General features: G+C 45.0%; 1 protein-coding gene across 1 annotated transcript in view; it reads right to left on the reverse strand.

Annotated features, from left to right (window-relative positions):
* Positions 1–16,983, reverse strand: part of DSG2 (desmoglein 2) — a 486,965-nt gene that overhangs the window by 32,096 nt on the left and 437,886 nt on the right. The window contains exon 14 of the mRNA XM_078687378.1: positions 4,981–5,385. Within this exon, the coding sequence (XP_078543504.1) occupies positions 4,981–5,385 (405 nt within the window). The remainder of the gene's footprint in view (positions 1–4,980; positions 5,386–16,983) is intronic.

Consider the following 16,983-nt stretch of genomic DNA (forward strand, 5'->3'; position numbering starts at 1 on the left):
TGCAACTAGTGGGTATGTAGCACTGGTGGTGCCATCCTATTAAGTAGCCCTTTAACCATGTCTCATGCCTACCACTGCAGAGTCTGTGTGTGCAGTTTAAAACTGCCATTTAGACCGGTCAGGTTCACCTATTTGCCAGTCCCAACCATTCCCTTTTATTACAAATAGATCACCCCTAGAGTGGGCCCTGGACAACCCATGGACAGGGGGCAGTGTATTTAAAAGGCAGGACAAGTGCGTTTAGTTTTTATATGCCCTGGTAGTGAAACTCTTAAATTCATATTTCACCACTGCAAGGCCTATCTTTCTCATAGATTAACAGTGGAGCTGCCTTGTAACCTTTTACAAGTGTAACTTTCAATTGGAAAACAATAGGAAAAGTATTTTAGGTTTAAAAACACATCTTTTAGGGAAGTTGGTATTTAAATAGCAGGTATGAAAATGTCACTTTTAGAAATAATAATCCATATTTGTAAAGCGCAAACATATCAACCCTTAAGGTTACAAGGCACTGGGGGCCGTCTGGGAGATTAAGTGAGCTATTGCCCAGAGTCACACGATGCTGAGCTGCCGCCGGCACAAGGGATCCAATATGACCCCCGCGCTCCAGAGTCAGCCGCTCTGGCCACTGCACCACACAAAGGGCTGCACACACCCCTGTGGCGAGCCAGGAAAGGGCAGGGTCTTGTGCGCTACAAAGACCTTTCTTTAAAACCTCCCTACTTCCAATTCTAAGAGGGGTACAAGTACTGGACCATGTACTCATTTCACTTTTGGGACCTTAGGAGACTGTAAGGAAGAGGAGCAGCGTTGCAGGAGAGACTGCCACTCCGCTCTGCTGTGTTGGCCTGCTGATTGCTGGGCTGTAGGAGGGACAGCCACTTTGCAATCTGCTCTGCTGTGTTGGCCGGTTGCCTTTTGCCTGACAGTGAGAAAGACTGGACCAACTCGGATTCCTCATCAAAGACAACTTAAGTAACTCCAAGGGCTTCTAGACTTGCCCCCCATTCAATAAGTCTCAGGGCAATAAAAGACTTTCCTCCTACAAACCCTCCTGCTGGACCTGGCTCTCCCGGAACCCTGCCCTGCTAAGATCACCCAACACCAGTCCAGGGCATCAAACCAGGGTTCCTGCAGCTACTTGCCTGTATAATACATTTTTAATTGGGTTATAGTCTCTACCTCTAGTAGAGGTTGGCCCCTACGGCAGTTACCTATTTGTTTGACACTGCCACTTTGCACTGTTCTTGTTTTTAACTAGAGGTAGAGACTATAACCCAATTAAAAATGTATTCTCTTCTAGTCCCTGCACTCTATTTTACTTCACTACATTTTTTGTTGCACTGCACCGATTCCCATATACGCTACTTTTCTCATGGTCAACACAGCGATTGTGGGCTTGACCCATATAATATAAGTTGATTGGGTATGGAAATAGTCTCAATGATCAGAGACACACCATCCCTTATTCATGGATGACCAAATGAGATTATTGATCAATACATGACTTTTGATGGGAATCCACTATTCATTCTAACTGGGTCTCACCAACAATCATCTGTGTTTTTGGTGTTTGCATATTTTTTGTATCTATAAATATAGGCTCTATAGGTACCTGTTTTCTTGACTGATTATAAGACAGTCTGTTGTTCATAGCCGTAGAATTTGGCTTTAGTGTAGATCCCCGTTTTTTTCAAAGGTATTGTTAATAGTTGTTAGGGGATGTAAACCTGGGCAGGTCTTAAAATATCCCTTAGACCCTTTCTCTCTCTGTGGTGTTTTTGACCAGAGAGGACAACCTGCGCATTAAAGCGAGCAGCTGGATTTGCCCGTATTCCACTGGTTTCAAGGGATCTGCAGTTGCCTTACTGATTCCCTGACTGTCGAAACAACGTATTAGTTCTAACATGCTGGAAAAGCCTATTTGCAGATCCTCTCCTTGGATCTCTGACAGTGTTATCATAAATGACCTTCTAGAAGCGCATGTTTTCAACACTGTATTTGCATTAATAACTTTGAGCAATCAAAACTCGTGAACTATTAACTGGATTTTTCTCAAGCTGGTATTGTTTGAAAGAGAAAAAGAGATACTACTTTTCTACAACAATGAGTCTTTTGTGGGGTTTTCACTGTGTTAGTGTGTGCGCGCACAAATACCCACTTTCTAACAGCGTACTACTGTTATGTATTGTTCTGTTCAGCGGAAGAGTTTATGGCCCCATGTTCAGAAGCCTCTTCCCACCTGTCAAGGCATAAGCCTATGAGAGGCAAAACTTTTATCCACACTTGGCAATGGAAGTGGCTTGAAATGGCCAAGGTTATTAGCTGGTTTGATGGATCTTCCTGCCACGGAATGGACTCTTGGACTTAAGTTACCAATAAGTCTCAGTTCTGACTGCAGGAGCAGAGACTGGAGCTGCAGGATGTTTTTTTACACACCTGAGCATCTGTCACAATAGTGAAATGAGCACTAGGATGGTCTGTTACATATGCTGGTTCAGACTAAGATGCTCTGTATTTTGTTTGAGGTTGGGAGCCTCCACGTATTCCTTGACCTGTGTTTACATGAATTGCAGGCCGTCTTTTGAGATGTGAACCACAGCAGGAATGGATTTCTTTTGTGCTGTTCCTGAAAAACTAAGGACATTGGAAGGTCTTTGCCTCCTGATCTAGCAGGGCATGAAACCATGTAAAGTGGGGCAGACGAGAATCTGGTTGTGGAGGGGTCCATGTCACCTTTATTGGGCGGAACCAAGTCCCTCCTTTCCTCCTAATATTGGGAATCACCATCCTCTACTTGTTCCATGACCTTATCATCCTTCTATAGCTTTGATTCATATTTGCCATCAGATGTTTTCATTCCCCATGTCCCTAATGCATGGGAGATATAGGTGGATGTGGTTGAGTAAGAATCTGTGAATGGGGTTGGGGTGGGATTGGTGTACATGGCAGTGGCGGCGGTGGTGGTCCTGACAAAGGATGCACTGGAGGATACAGATGCTGCAGTTGAGGAAGCAATCTTGAAGTTTATATCAGATGCTGCAAAGTTGGCATTAAGGCAACTGGTACATTTCTACTGACCGCTAGTAGGATACTTTTGCAGGATATAAACTTCACAGTCCTGCTGAAAGTCTAAGTCTCCTTAATAAGACTCTTCCTCGTACTCGGGATTGATGCAGACATCCAACTGCACAGGACTATATACTGTATTCAAGTTTTGTTCTTTGGCGCTAACATCAGCCTGTAGCTCAAAATATAAGATTTGCCTTTGCAACTGAGCAGAAGCCTTCAAAGGTGAATCCAAATAACCAGGCTGTGTTACCAAAAGAAGCTAAAAAGGAAATGAATTCATCAATGATGTGGTCGTAGTCAACCAGGATGCTGGACCTGCCATTATAGTGAACACTGTCACTTTCAATGGAATGTTTTGGGTAAATCACAGGGGACAGCCTGAAGACTTCCCTAGCTAGACTGAGCTCAACTGGGACACACTCCCTGACAGATGCTTTTTAGTTGTCGATGGAAGGTCTTCGCTGAAGGAGATTTATGTAGGACTACAGAGACCAGTGGAAACGTGTGCCAGTTGTGCAATAAATCATTCTCCTAACAGCGAATAAGGTCCATGGAAAAGACACCAATGAAAAAAAGGAGAGCATGCAGAGAGGGTTGTGGGGAGAAGCAAAATGAAACCTCATAAAGAAGATTAAAGTAAGCCTAAGTTAATAATGAGAAGTCTATATGACAAATGAAGTGCCCCTGTGGGCATTTTTTTACTATATTTGTGGTCATCTGATCATTGCAGTGTATACATTGACTAGATGATGCCTCCCACCACTAAGGTGCACACCTACAGAAAGGTAAATTTGATACGGATACACTTTCAGACAGGAAACTTAGTAAAAGGTAACATTAATCCACTGTAAACATAGCAACCGCTGAAAGTGTCTCTCAGTTCTTTTCTCAAACAATTGGAGCTAGAAGATTTCAATGCAACAGCATTTTGGGGTGCCTTACCAGAAAAAAAAGCTTGTAGATCCAATTCTAAGTAATGGACCTGCCCCTGTTTAAACATGGGTTGCATGGAGTTTTCCTGTCACATACTGCAGCAGCAGAATGACCTACATCTAAAGTAGACACTAACAGGACTGCAGGCACCTTTGTTGGGCATCTTGTATCACTTCTGGGCATAAGGTCTGGCAGAGTGAGTCTTTTCTGGCACAGCAAAGGGGACATCAGTCCTGCAAAGGGGAATTGCTAGAAAAAAACATGGGGTGCACTCTGCTGCCTAGAGATACTTCAAGTTGGGGAATAAGTCAGAGGAAGACGGGGAGAAAAATATGCAAAAGAATGAGGAGGCATCAAATCCACGAGTGGCTGGATTGAACACATTTTTTCCACATTGTTCCAAGATGATTTCCGGCTCACGGCTATTTGGACAGCAGGTATGCTGTTTATATTAGCAGGAGTCTATGTTAAAGCTTTCCTGCGGCTCTCGGTATTACTCATCAGTCAGGCAAGGGATCCATCTGAGAGTGTTTTGTCTGTCAACCTAAGTGAAACATTATAAATGTTCTTTGAAAATCTTGCAAACTCTTTGAAAAGATTACAAGAAAAGATGACTGGCTGGAAAATAACTGTTTGACTGCCACCAGAACAGCCTTAACGTTTTTGGAAATGCAAACTAAGACACACAATGTCAAAACTTATAAATTATACAATGACAAAACAAAGTTGAGGCTTCTAGTTGATGACTATCTAAAAAGAGTACCTTGGCTTTAGGAATCTGAAGAGAACCTTGTAATACCGGAACCACTCCACAACCTGAAAGCTCTTAAAAGATCCTCTTTTCCCCTAACGATTATTAGCATACCAAATACCATTGAAGACTCGGAGTAAGGGCAAATACATATTTTAACAGTTACAATCTGAATGTCTAACAAACATTAATTTGATTCACGTATATTTATAGGCAATACTTACATCACTGAAGTATTCTTTAATGAAATTTTCTTGCAGAGCTCCTGCGCCACCAAAGTTTCCATTTGCCTCAATCCTTCCTCCTCCATAACTTCCAGCTCCATAGCTTTCTTCAGCGCCTGCACCCTTCATGCTGCTCCCTCCTCCTGCTATCATGACTCCACCTCCCACTGCTCCTGCACCTATTGCACCTCCTATTGCACCTCCAGCACCAAACGTGTTTCCAGCTGCAGTTTGCAGAAGGTGCCCTTCCTCCCATCTTCTTTCCATCATACTGTGACCATGATTGTAAGTGCCTTTGGTGCCATTATGATAGCCGTTGGATACCATTGTACCATCCTCCCATGCTTTAAGGCCACCTCCAACACGGTTAGCATTATCTAGAACCTCCATGTGTGGTGGAACTGCCTATGGAACAAAGCAAGCAAAAAAAATGCAATGTGTTAAATTTCACTAAGTCTTTCTAAAACTGAATTCTTCATCATTGAGGATCACAGTATACACATAATATAGTGTAGCAGTAATTTCCAAATACATCTGATGCCTTTAATGTATAGGCAAAATGATTACAATGAAAGGGTAGTTCCCATGTTATTAATAATTTAATTAAAACATAGCAGGTGTTCTGCTTAGAAGCAGCTCTCATTTACCCCCTTTCAAAAGTGAAGAAAGCAAACGTAAAATGTAACAGACATACCACCTCCCAATAGAAAAGAAGCCAACAGGTCTTGCCTATGCGAGATGTATTGGCTTTGATAAGGTTTTCAATTTTAAAGTTATGTTGGTGTGGAATGATATGGTATGTTATGTTATAGTCTGCCATTCAATAGTATGGTATGGCCTGTCATTTTAAAGAATGATATGGCTTATCATTGTAAAGTATGGTATGGTGTGTCATTGCATGGTATGGCCTATTATTGTATAGTGTAGTATGGTATGGCTTGTCATTGCAAAGTATGGTATGTTATGTTAAAGAGACTCAGAGCGCTCAGCTACTCAAAAGTGTCCCTGGTATGGCCTGTTATTCTATAGTATGGTACTGTTTGTCATTATATGGTATGGTTTGTGATGGTATGGTATGCTATAGCCTGCTATTGTATAGTATAACATGTTATGGTATTGCTTGTGATTGTATAATGTGGTATGGTATAGTCTGTTATTGTTTAGTATGGTATGATATGGTAAAGCATTTTAGGAAGGACTTGCATTGTGTTTTAAATACATTATTGTTATGTTGGTTTAAACTGGTCGTGGGGACAAATGGAATGATCTTTCAAAATATAAGAATCTAAAATTGGGGAGATACAAGTCATCTTTTTCAGGAGGAAAGAGGCAAAGCAAAAGGCAGAAGGAGAGCAGTCAAAAAGGGACAAAAGGTTAAAAGAAATATAAGGGTTTCCTTTTTAGTAATTAAACCTAACATCCTATAAGGGCATGTACAGTAAAAGCAGAAGGGGAGACCTGGAGCAAAAAGAAATGTTTAATAAATATGCACACAGGACAAAGCCAATAAGTATCTCCTTTGCGACCTACTGGCTTTGCTAATGGTTTTGGTCATGCTGTACAGCATCATCCGCCAGGAAGGAAGAAAGCAAGAATCTGCAAGTGTGTCAAAAAAGGCGTTGGGAGTCCCTGGTAGTGGATTAGACGCATGAGGTGGATTCTAGACTACGATGCCTTGGTATTCGGTGCATCAACATTTAATAGCATCGGCTACAAGTTTGAGCGACCTTTTGGGCACTCGCACTCACTCTTTTACAAATTATGTACTGACTGGATGATGTCTAGGGTGGCCTCTGTCCAGGCAGGATTCCTGAATCTGTAACATTGGCCTTGCTATACGTTTTGCGCATAGTAGTAAACGCTGGCAGTGTGAATGCACTTGTATTAGACAAATCAAGCTGCATTTGACACAGTTGACTATGGCAGTGTTTCCCAAACCGTGGGTCGGAAGCCAAATTTCGGTGAGTTAAGATAGTCCAAGCAATAAATAAAGATGCCCTTAAATTCTGTGTTTATCTTTTCACACTTGCTTCCTTCAAAGACAGAGGTCAAATGTCAGGCTATGACTTCTGACAAATTGCTGCTTATTTTTTAAACATAGAAAAACCAAAGGTGATGATGGACGGAGCGTTGACAATACAAACACTCACCCCCAGTCAACTGATCTGGGTTTAATCCATCACCGTTCTTTAGCTCACTCCGCCACCCCAGTTCAGACATGGCCATATGCAAATCAGTCTGACCCTGTGCCTCATGGGAACAGTCCAGCCCGAACTGCCAAGCCATGTCTTCCCTGGACCGGAATCAAGCTTCCCAGGACCGGTTTCTGGCATTACAGCCGTCTTCAGCCGGGCTTGCTTGACTCCAGTGGCAAAGAACGGCGATGGATTAAACCCAGATCTTTTGACTGGGTTTGATTGATTCAGATGCTCCGTCCATCACCACCCCCTTTTGTACTGCTTTTGGCCGCCATAAGTGTGGCTGGGTATGCTCAGACGTGAGTCCCTTGCTCACTTTGCCACTGGATTCATGTCTGAACTGGGGTGGCAGAGTGGGCTAAAGAACGGTGATGGATTAAACCCAGATCTTTTGACTGGGTGTGAGTGTTTGATTGATTCAGATGCTCCGTCCATCACCACCCCCTTTTGTACCTATTTTTTAAACATGGCATTGGCGTTTTTTTATCAGACTGCAAAGTGAAAGGAGTTTTTGAATTGAATTATGTGACAATCTTGTTCGAGTACAGGGAGAGTGAATGGAAAAGGTAGAAAGTTGATTTTTTGAAACACACAACAAACTAAAAATACTTGTAAATGAAACATATCTAGTTAGGAACGCAAATATGAACCACTTTTTTTGAAATTCCGAAGTATGCTGGAAATCGAGAAATGCATAAATCATAGATGCTCCCAGAAACCCGATTTCCACACATTACCATTTGTGTACCGTAGAGTTTTATCAGTACAACTGTATGTTAGTGGCAATTTCAATGGAAAACGTGTTGTCTGTATATGACAATGTGCTTATACACGATGCTTAATTTATATTTGAAAAAAATCACTTCTCATGTCCAGTAAAGGTAGGTAGGTCTTGGAAGCTTGTTCTGACAATCATTGAAAATGCAATAGGTCTCGCCTTTGATTAAGTTAAAGCTATTTGCTTTGCTAATGGTAATAGTATAGGAAAGCAAAGCAAATGGCTTTAACTTAATAAATGGCGAGACCCATTGCATTTTCAATGCTTGTTTTTTATGAGGGATCTTTGCACTTTTTGGCAGCCTTTTCTTATCAGGGAGGCTGGTCCCCAAGCCTGCCAAAATGCCCTTGTGACAACTTGTCTCAGCAAAGTAGTATTCATCTTCCATTATTTTGCACCTTATGTAGCACTGCACGGAAACGATTTTTAGTCTGAAACCTACAGGCATCTACTCTAAGATTCCATAGGCAAGGTATGATAGATCTGCAACGTCGTGAGACACATGAAATGTGATGTGCAGTATTACATTTTACATGCACAATTTTAGCAGTGAGGAAAAGGTATGAATTGGTGCAATGAATAATATTTGCACTTTTCAATCCCTCTGGATGTTAATGGATTTTAAATGAGTTGACTTAAAAATAAATAAAAAAATCCTGAGCTATTAGTATTGGATGAATTATTATGAATGCACAAGTCGAGTGTATTCTGACCTGAAATAGCGAGTTTGCAATGTAACTTTTAAGTAATTTTTCAGAATAAAGTTGTTTTTGAGTTTCAGACCCATTTTCTCTTGAAGTGTATATTGTACTTTAGTATGGCGTTCCGGAGTCTTATAAATTCGATCTCACCTTCCAGGGTATTGTCTATTGTCTGCAGTGGAGTCCCGTGTGAGGTAAGCGCTTGGCTGCTGTGTTTGAACCAAAGTGGTATAGGGTAAAGCACACATGTTGCATTGAATCGCGCGTATATCATTACATAGCTCTCCCTGTCTGTGTGCATGAGGGGTCTGCGCTCCTTGCAGTGGTCGCGTTGTGTTGTAAATTGTAACCGCGCAGTAGTGCCAGGAAGAACAAAAACTTGCAGACAAAACAATGTCATGAAAAGGTTGGCAATGCCGGGGGAACGTGCTGGGCCAGTTATGATCCCCTGGGAAGAGCAAGGTGGCATCTCTCCGCAGACTCGGTTAGGTTACCTAACACACAACAGATTGTTTGTTCGCTTTTAATGCGCAATAATAAAGAACAAGTGGCTGTGAAAGTGAAAGCGATTGCGAAAGTGATAGCGATCGCACGAAGGCCACGCTAATTAAAAGCACACCGCCATGCGCGCGCCTGTGAAAGCCATTAGCACAAGCAAAACAAGCTACGCCTGCATGTTTTGCTTTGTGTCAATGGTGAGTATACGCAAAGCGGCATTTAGTTGCTATGACAACAAAATGGCGTCGGACTGCCCACAGTCCCTACGGACACGCGCATGCTGTTTGCTTTGGACAAATGGCGAGAGCAGCCATCTTTGTCCGTGCAGGCGCGTGCATGTAAGCCTTTGGGAGAATTGATTGCAAAAGGCACTCGCTGGCAAGAGCAGCGCATGCGCTCCTATCACTAGGCGAGACCTAAAAAGTGAGTCATGGTACTAAAAGGTTTGTGAACCACTGGACTATGGCATTCCCTGAACTTCAAGATACTGGAATGAAGGGAGCAGCCCTTAAGCAGGTTACGTCCTCCAAGGACAACCATATTCACCAAGTAGCCCTTAGTCATTTTCACTCTGCTACATCACTGAATTGGCTGTTATCGTGCTCTGCCCTCTCTCGTCCACTTTAAATGATTTTGTAAGGCCACATTCTGCCGTGATCCGTTCCCATGGCATAAGGTTATTAACCTATGCTGACAGTACTCAGATCCTATTCCACCTGGCTAACCAAACCGGAGCTGTCTGTTAAGGTCAGGGGATGGTCGACAGCCATTAGCTTAAACTGAACCAGAAAAAACAGAGGTGCTGATGGTGGTGCACTTTGCGGTACTCCACTTTGTGACCACAGGATTTGGGACCACATCCTGATCCATCTTCCACGCTGACCTGCAATTTAAAACTGAAGTTTCAGCAATTTTTCTGCTTGTACTTTCCAACTTAGGAACATTCAGCAAATCATTCAACTTTTGGCAGCAGACACTCAGAACTCAATCTGTGCACTAGTAGAATCTCGCTTGGATTACTGCAACGTTTACTATTGTGGTGCCATTAAATACTACAGTCAGAATTGTTGCCTGACCATGCCTGCTTCGGATTTAATAACACCAATCCTACTCATAATGCTCCCTGTCTCACCATAAGCAAACACAGATAATGATGTTGTGACAGTGCCCTAAACCACAGGTACAACATACCTTTTTATTGATATTTTGGATACATTTTTTAAACTTAGCACTGTTGTTTATCTCACATTATCATTGAGCACCATATTTGCAACCCCGTCCGGACTCACCCCTCGTCCCCTTACTCATTATCTGTTGCTTTTGTAGGGGTCCTTGATGTGCCACATCATCACCATGAGCTCAAAGATCACACAACTCTGACCTCGACAGGTATTCAAGCCATTCCAAATTTTACCCCATTTCTGGGGAAAACCTCTACTCTTGTACACAACACTTTCCACCATCATACATCAGTTCATGTCATGCTTCTAAGCCTCAGGTTCTGGAGCCGGTCTGGCTCCTCGCGACCTCGCTATATTTCTCTTTGCAACTGCCAGGCCCAATGGCATCTAAGTCAGTGGGGACCGACCTGTGTCTCACTCTCCCCAGATATTTAAAACAAACAACTTGGCAGAGACATATATGCCACCTCCCCCAAGCACTCCACCAAATCCCCCCCCCCCCCCAGCTCTTGCTCCCACTGCTCTCTTACATGCTTTAAGACATCTGGCGTGTGTGGTTCAGTAGGTTTTTCTTTATACATAAGCCAGTGACGTGGCCTTTCGGGGCTTGAATAGCCTATCCTCTAAAGGTGAGGATTACTGTAGGTCCGTCCCACAGGGTAGTACCACTCTGAGCTCAATCCTGAGTTGCCTGTATCTGTACATCTCAGTGGGTGGTAGTTGGTATTCCTGGTGCAGGTCGGGCACAAGTCCAAACTTCCCCCACCCTGGAGAGTCCTAGGAGGTCTCACTTTACAAACCCTGACTATTACCACAGTATCCCATAGCGCCTTTGCAATCATTTTTCCACCTCAAGACTATCGAAGCTGTTTGCCAAAGTTTCACCACTGCCCACATGGGGTCCAGCCAATCTCTCTGTTTATTCCCCTCATATAGGGTGTTTAGGTATCCCTGTGAATGTAATATTAAATCTATACATATGGAAAGCTGGTTCCCTATGTGGGAGGAAAACCCAGTTATTGATAGTGCTGGTGATCCATTGTCCCGCCCAGTAGTATTTCTGAACATCTGACTGTGCAATGGCCCCATTGTACCAACCTCTTGCAAGCTTAGGAAGCGTTATGCCTCCTGGGCCCCCATCCCACAACATGGTCCGGACCTCCCCCTCAACTGCCTTAAAGTAAGACTTGTGGATCTCATATGGGGTGTTCTGAAGGGCATTTAGGAAGTGGGGCATAGACATAATTTTAAATAGCGTTGCCCTCCTAATTGCGAGAGCAGAGAAGACCTCTGTCGCACATCTCACCGCAGCCCCTCTATCAACGGGATTAGGTTTCTCTTGAAAAAGAGGTCAGTATCTGGTAAGATGTATATTGCCAGATATATAGCGGAAACCTGGGGTTGTCATGGTCGTCATGCATCCAGACAGGAGCTGTGGGTTCCGACCTGTATGAGGGTATATTAAGGACTTGTGCCAGTTGATGGTATTCCCAGAATATTAGCAGAAATTTGTAATAATCTGCATTAGTATATCCAGAGTTTGCTCCGAGGCCATCACATAGAGCAGCACGTCACCTGCTTATAAAGATAATTTGTCCTTCTACTGAAGGCCTCTGAGTAATGGAGCCTGATGAAAGCTGCTAAGGGATCTCAATTCAAGGCAAAAATTAGTGGGGATAAGGGGCAGCTCTGCATGGTACCTCTTTGGAGCCTGAACTCCAGGGAATGCCCACCATTGACTTTTAACCTGTGCCATCGGTCCAGAGTATATAAGCCATAACCATTGGATGAAATGTGGGCCAAAGCCCAACTTTGCCAGCACCTCAAGGATATTTTCCCAATCCACTGTATCAAATGCCATCTTGGCCTGCAGTGACCGCATTAGGGCCTGTTCACGTTAGTTGGCTATCTGTCCCAACACACGATGGAGGCACCGGCGGTTAAGGGTCGTGCTTCTGTGGGGCATAAATCCAGACTAGAGCAGATAGGCCAGGGATTGGATCACTCTGATCAGGCGCATGGCTAAGATTTTAGTCAATATTTTATTCTCCGCGTTCAAGTGTGAAATTGGCTTACAGAAGGTGCTGCCTTCCCTGGTTTCTCCTCTTTATGTATGACCACTATAGTGGTCAGTCTCTGGTCATGTGGCAAAGTCCTCCCGTTTCATTTCCTTAAACATTTAAATTAAGTGAGGGGCCAACTTGGAGGCCAGCATTTTGTATAGTTTGCCTGGAAATGTGTTGGGGCCCATGGCTCTGCCAATAGCGTGCCTGTTTTATTTCCTACCCCATAGAGGCGATGCGGAGTGGTGCGAAGTATCGCCCTGGTGGCATCAGGTGCTAGGCCTTTATATTGCCTCTGTTTTAAGGCTAAAGTGTGCCTCACTTCCAGTCCACCTTCTGTCGTGATGGGGCGCTCCTGGGACAGAATTTCCCTTTCAAGCTCTTCCATGTTTGCTCTCTGGTCTCTTACACCCCGAAAAGAGGGAAACCGCCTAGCCTCTGACTAAGGTTTTGTAGGCCTCCCAAAGAATTTGTGCAGAGTCGACTAAGGTCAGGTTCTATGTAAGGTAAGGTTCCATTGTGCCCCTCCAACACTCCTGCATTGTGTGTTGCTGCAGGTACCAAGGGTTGTTTGGACAGATTCTCCCCCCCCCTCTCCCTCCCCTCCCCAGTGGTCTCATGGTGCAGGACAAATTCTGCTTCTATCGAAGAGTGGTCCCTTATCCCCCCCTTGCCAAGTGCTGTAGCTTTGAGTAATGTTGGACCAGCTGATGATGTGCAATAAGGTAGAATATTCGGGAGAGGCTTCCACGTCGCCCGAGTGGAAAGTGTATGGTTGCTCCCTGGGGCTGTGTGTTCGCCATATATTACTATCCTATGGGGTGTTAAGAAATCTGAAAGTGGGTTTTGAGTCCCCCTGCATGTCTGAGGGGCCAGTGGTCACGATCTTTGTTGAACGCCAAGTTGAAGTCACCCCCGCATGAGTAGCATTTGATCTGGCAACTGGAGCAACAGGGCTCATAGGTCGGGGAATGTAGAGGTATATAAACGCGGTGAGATGTATTCAGAACACATATTGAGTATCAGACCCTTCAATTCCCCCGATTGAGCCACATATCTCCCTAGTGGGTCTATCCAAGTGTGCTAGATTATAAGTGAGTGACCGCTTTGTTAAAATCCCCACACCCTTCGAGCCAGACATAGCCTTCATGGGCTACCATCTTAAAGCAAAATCTGTCAAGAACCCAGTAAGTGTTGTCCATCATGTGCATCTCTTTTAGAGAACCATATCAATTGCTTGGCATTTAAGATATTGGAGCACTATCCCCCTCTCAAGTTTATCTCAGAGTCCGTTTACATTCCAGGATATATTCTTCACGGACGCCTAGCCTGCAGTTTTGTCTGTATCATACCTCGGAACTGAGCCTTCGAAGGGCCACCTAGTTTCATTTCTAATATTGGGACCTGGCGGGGGTCTGTGGAGATGGCCATGCCCTCTAATATGGATTGAAAGTGCATTCAAACCAACAAGAAACCACAATAACAACCAACTCTAAATGAAACATTCCCTTTGCACGCCCCCACAGTATACCTGCATGGTAGACTTTGAATTGCGCCCTCCCACCCCTCAACATTGCAGAGTGCCTGTCACCACAATCAGAATCTAAAAGTGGTTGCGACTGGAAGCTCGCCCCCCACACTGCAAAATCCCCCATTGTCTTACTGTATACCAATGTCCATCCATTGACCCATACATCGCCAAGTCAATAATTCGCCAAACATTGTATTTCTGCTCAGTTCTCCAGTATACCTATTGCCTCCTTCACCTCAGGGCCATGCCAGTGGCCTCTAGGCATAAGCCTGTGCCATCAAACCAGTCTCCCTGGGACTCTCCTTGTACGACGTCCTGTGAGGCAATATTCGGCATTGTCCGTTGGAATCATTCCTCCAAGACTGCCGTTACTTTCCATTCTGGGCTTTTCCTGTCTGTTCACTGTTGGCGAGAGCGATTCTGAGTCCTTGCCACCCCCCCCTGCCGGCCTCCAACCATTAGGCTAATTCCAAGCCTCTTCCGGGGATCCAACGTACCAAGTTTTCCCCTCCGCCACCACTCCCAACTTGGCTAGGAACATCACTGAATATTTAAGATCGCGTCTTCTCAATGTCTTCTTCACTTCACTGAAGAGGAACCGTGGGACCCTAAGAGTAAAGTCTGTGAAGAAGCTAATGTCTGCAGTGTGGAGTATCACACCATGGTCTTTGTGATTAAATATGAGGGCATTCCGAACTTGCAGCTGTACTACTGGGCGGCACACCTTAAATTAATAAATACTTGGCTGCACGCCCCACAGGATGAGCCGGCATATCAGGCAGACAGGCAAAATCTGGAAGAAAGAGGTCTGATGGCTAATCTCTACCGGCGCCGAAAACCTCCGGGGTTGATTGGCCCTACTGAGCACACAATACACATTTGGTACCAGGCGCATATACGACTGAAATGTGCGGGGTCAATCATGCAGAATACGCCACTATGGGACTCCCAACAGCTGGGTATCATCCGCAGGCGTAAAGGCTTCCAAAACTGGGACAATATTGGCCTCTCAGTAGTGGGAGACCTTTGGAAAAAGGGAGCGGTGGTCGACTTCCAACACCTTCACACAAAATTTGGCATGGCCCAGACGGAGAAATTCCGGTATTTGCAAATCCGTCATGCGCTACAGGCAGCCATACCACCGGGCACTGCACTACAGGAATCCAATCCACTGGAAGATAGGCTCCTGACGGAGCACATGACAGAAAAGGCGACCTCCCCAACGTACCGTAAACTGATCAATAATTTGCCGGACCCCACGTCCAAGCTGAGACAGACCTGGTCCTGGGAGGTAGGTGACTTTGATGATTCGGAGTGGCAGGAAGCCCTATCCTCGCACTGTGAGACGGCGATCCCGTCCAGGCTCCGGTTGGTCCAACTCAAAGTGCTACACCGCACGTACTACACCAGGACGACTCTTCACGTAATGGGGGTAGCAGCACATAAATACTGTTTGCGCAGCTGTGGAGGTGAGGGTACATTTTACCACACTATTTGGGACTATTGGGTCAAAATAATGCGCACTGTATCTCAAGTACTAGAAATCTCGGTCCTCCCGGAGCCGAGGCGCTGCCTCTTGAATGTATGGAAAGCAAATTACCTTAACCATCAGGAACAGGATTGGGCTATGCTTGGCAGGATGATGGTGGAATGGAATATTGCTATGTTGTGGGGATCGGGAAAGTTACCTACGCTTCGCAAGTGGTGTAAAGATATGGACGAGGCAATGGTGGCAGAAAGGGCGGTCTTTATACACAGCAAAAGTGGGAAAAGGTCTGGCGGGCCTGAAACAAGTTCAGAGGAGCCATTTGCGAACCACCAGAACTTGATGCAGATGCTTTTGCCTTGTGATGAACCCCTTGTGGTACAGGGGGCGGGAAGGGCTGGGTTGTGGGTGCGGGTCTGAATTAGAGATGTCCGGATACGTTACATTATTTTGCTAATCCCTGATCTATATGTGTTTACAGACAAGGATGAATATTGTTTTGTATGTGTTAACCCTGCTTTGTGCCTAAATAAATAAAAATCTTTAAAAAAAAAATACGAGGGCAATTATGATGCGTGGCATTGCGTCCGGCGATGGATTGGGGCTCTGAACCCTGTGCATGCGTTCAATAGAGAAGAATTTGGACAGACTCTGTGGCTTGAGTGTGTTCAGGATTAGTGTGAGAAAGTGCCCTCTTTCTGCATGGTTGCCCCCACTTTTTGCTGAATTGTTGATGTACCTTGACTTAATGTGCCCTGGGCTCCTGCTAACCAGGAACCCAGGGCCTATAATTATTTGCCTAAAACTGCATTGACGCCTAAACCCAATTGGCATCTCTGGCCACAGGTCAGCCCCTGGTAAATGGTACCATAGGCACCCAGGGCACTGTGACCAGGGAAGATCTCCAAGGGCAACAACACTTATTATGCCACCCTTAGAGGCCCTGCACCATGACACACACACACACACACAGCCTTTGCAGGCTGCGTGTCTTGGTGCAGAACAAAGTGAAGAGTCGACATGGAACACATCCCTGTGTGCCATGCCTACAATTTGCTGCCCTGGCATAGATCAGTCACCACTCTAGATGGGTGCACTATACCAGTGGTGAGGGTACAGGTGCATGAGCTCTGTACCCCTAAAGTGTCTGAGCCCATTCTTATACACTTTAAGCACAGTACTGCCCTTAAGAGTATATGGTGATGAGAGTTTGTCATTACGAGCTCCACGCACCATAATGGCTACACTGAAAACCAGTGTGGGATTTAACGAAAAATGCACACCGAGGGCGTCTTAGAGATGCCCCCTGAAAACTAACCTACCACTAGTGTCCTGGCTGAGTGGCTGCTTTCAGCTGCGACCACCAGACATGTTTCTAGACCCCTGGGTCGAGAGCCTGCTGCTCTCGAGGGCCTGAAACAATGCACATCCTGGGAAGAAGTGCTAAGCCTCCTCCCCCAGGATGGGCAGGGTCCACGGAGGGGAAGTTTCAAAGGCTTGCCGCCTTTGTGAGCTTCCCCAGGCCACTTGCTGCTTTCAGTAACTGTTCCCCACTGGTTCTGACCCC

This window comes from Lissotriton helveticus, chromosome 4_1 (genome assembly GCF_964261635.1).
Source record: "Lissotriton helveticus chromosome 4_1, aLisHel1.1, whole genome shotgun sequence".
In the NCBI taxonomy this organism is placed as follows: Eukaryota; Metazoa; Chordata; class Amphibia; order Caudata; family Salamandridae; genus Lissotriton; species Lissotriton helveticus.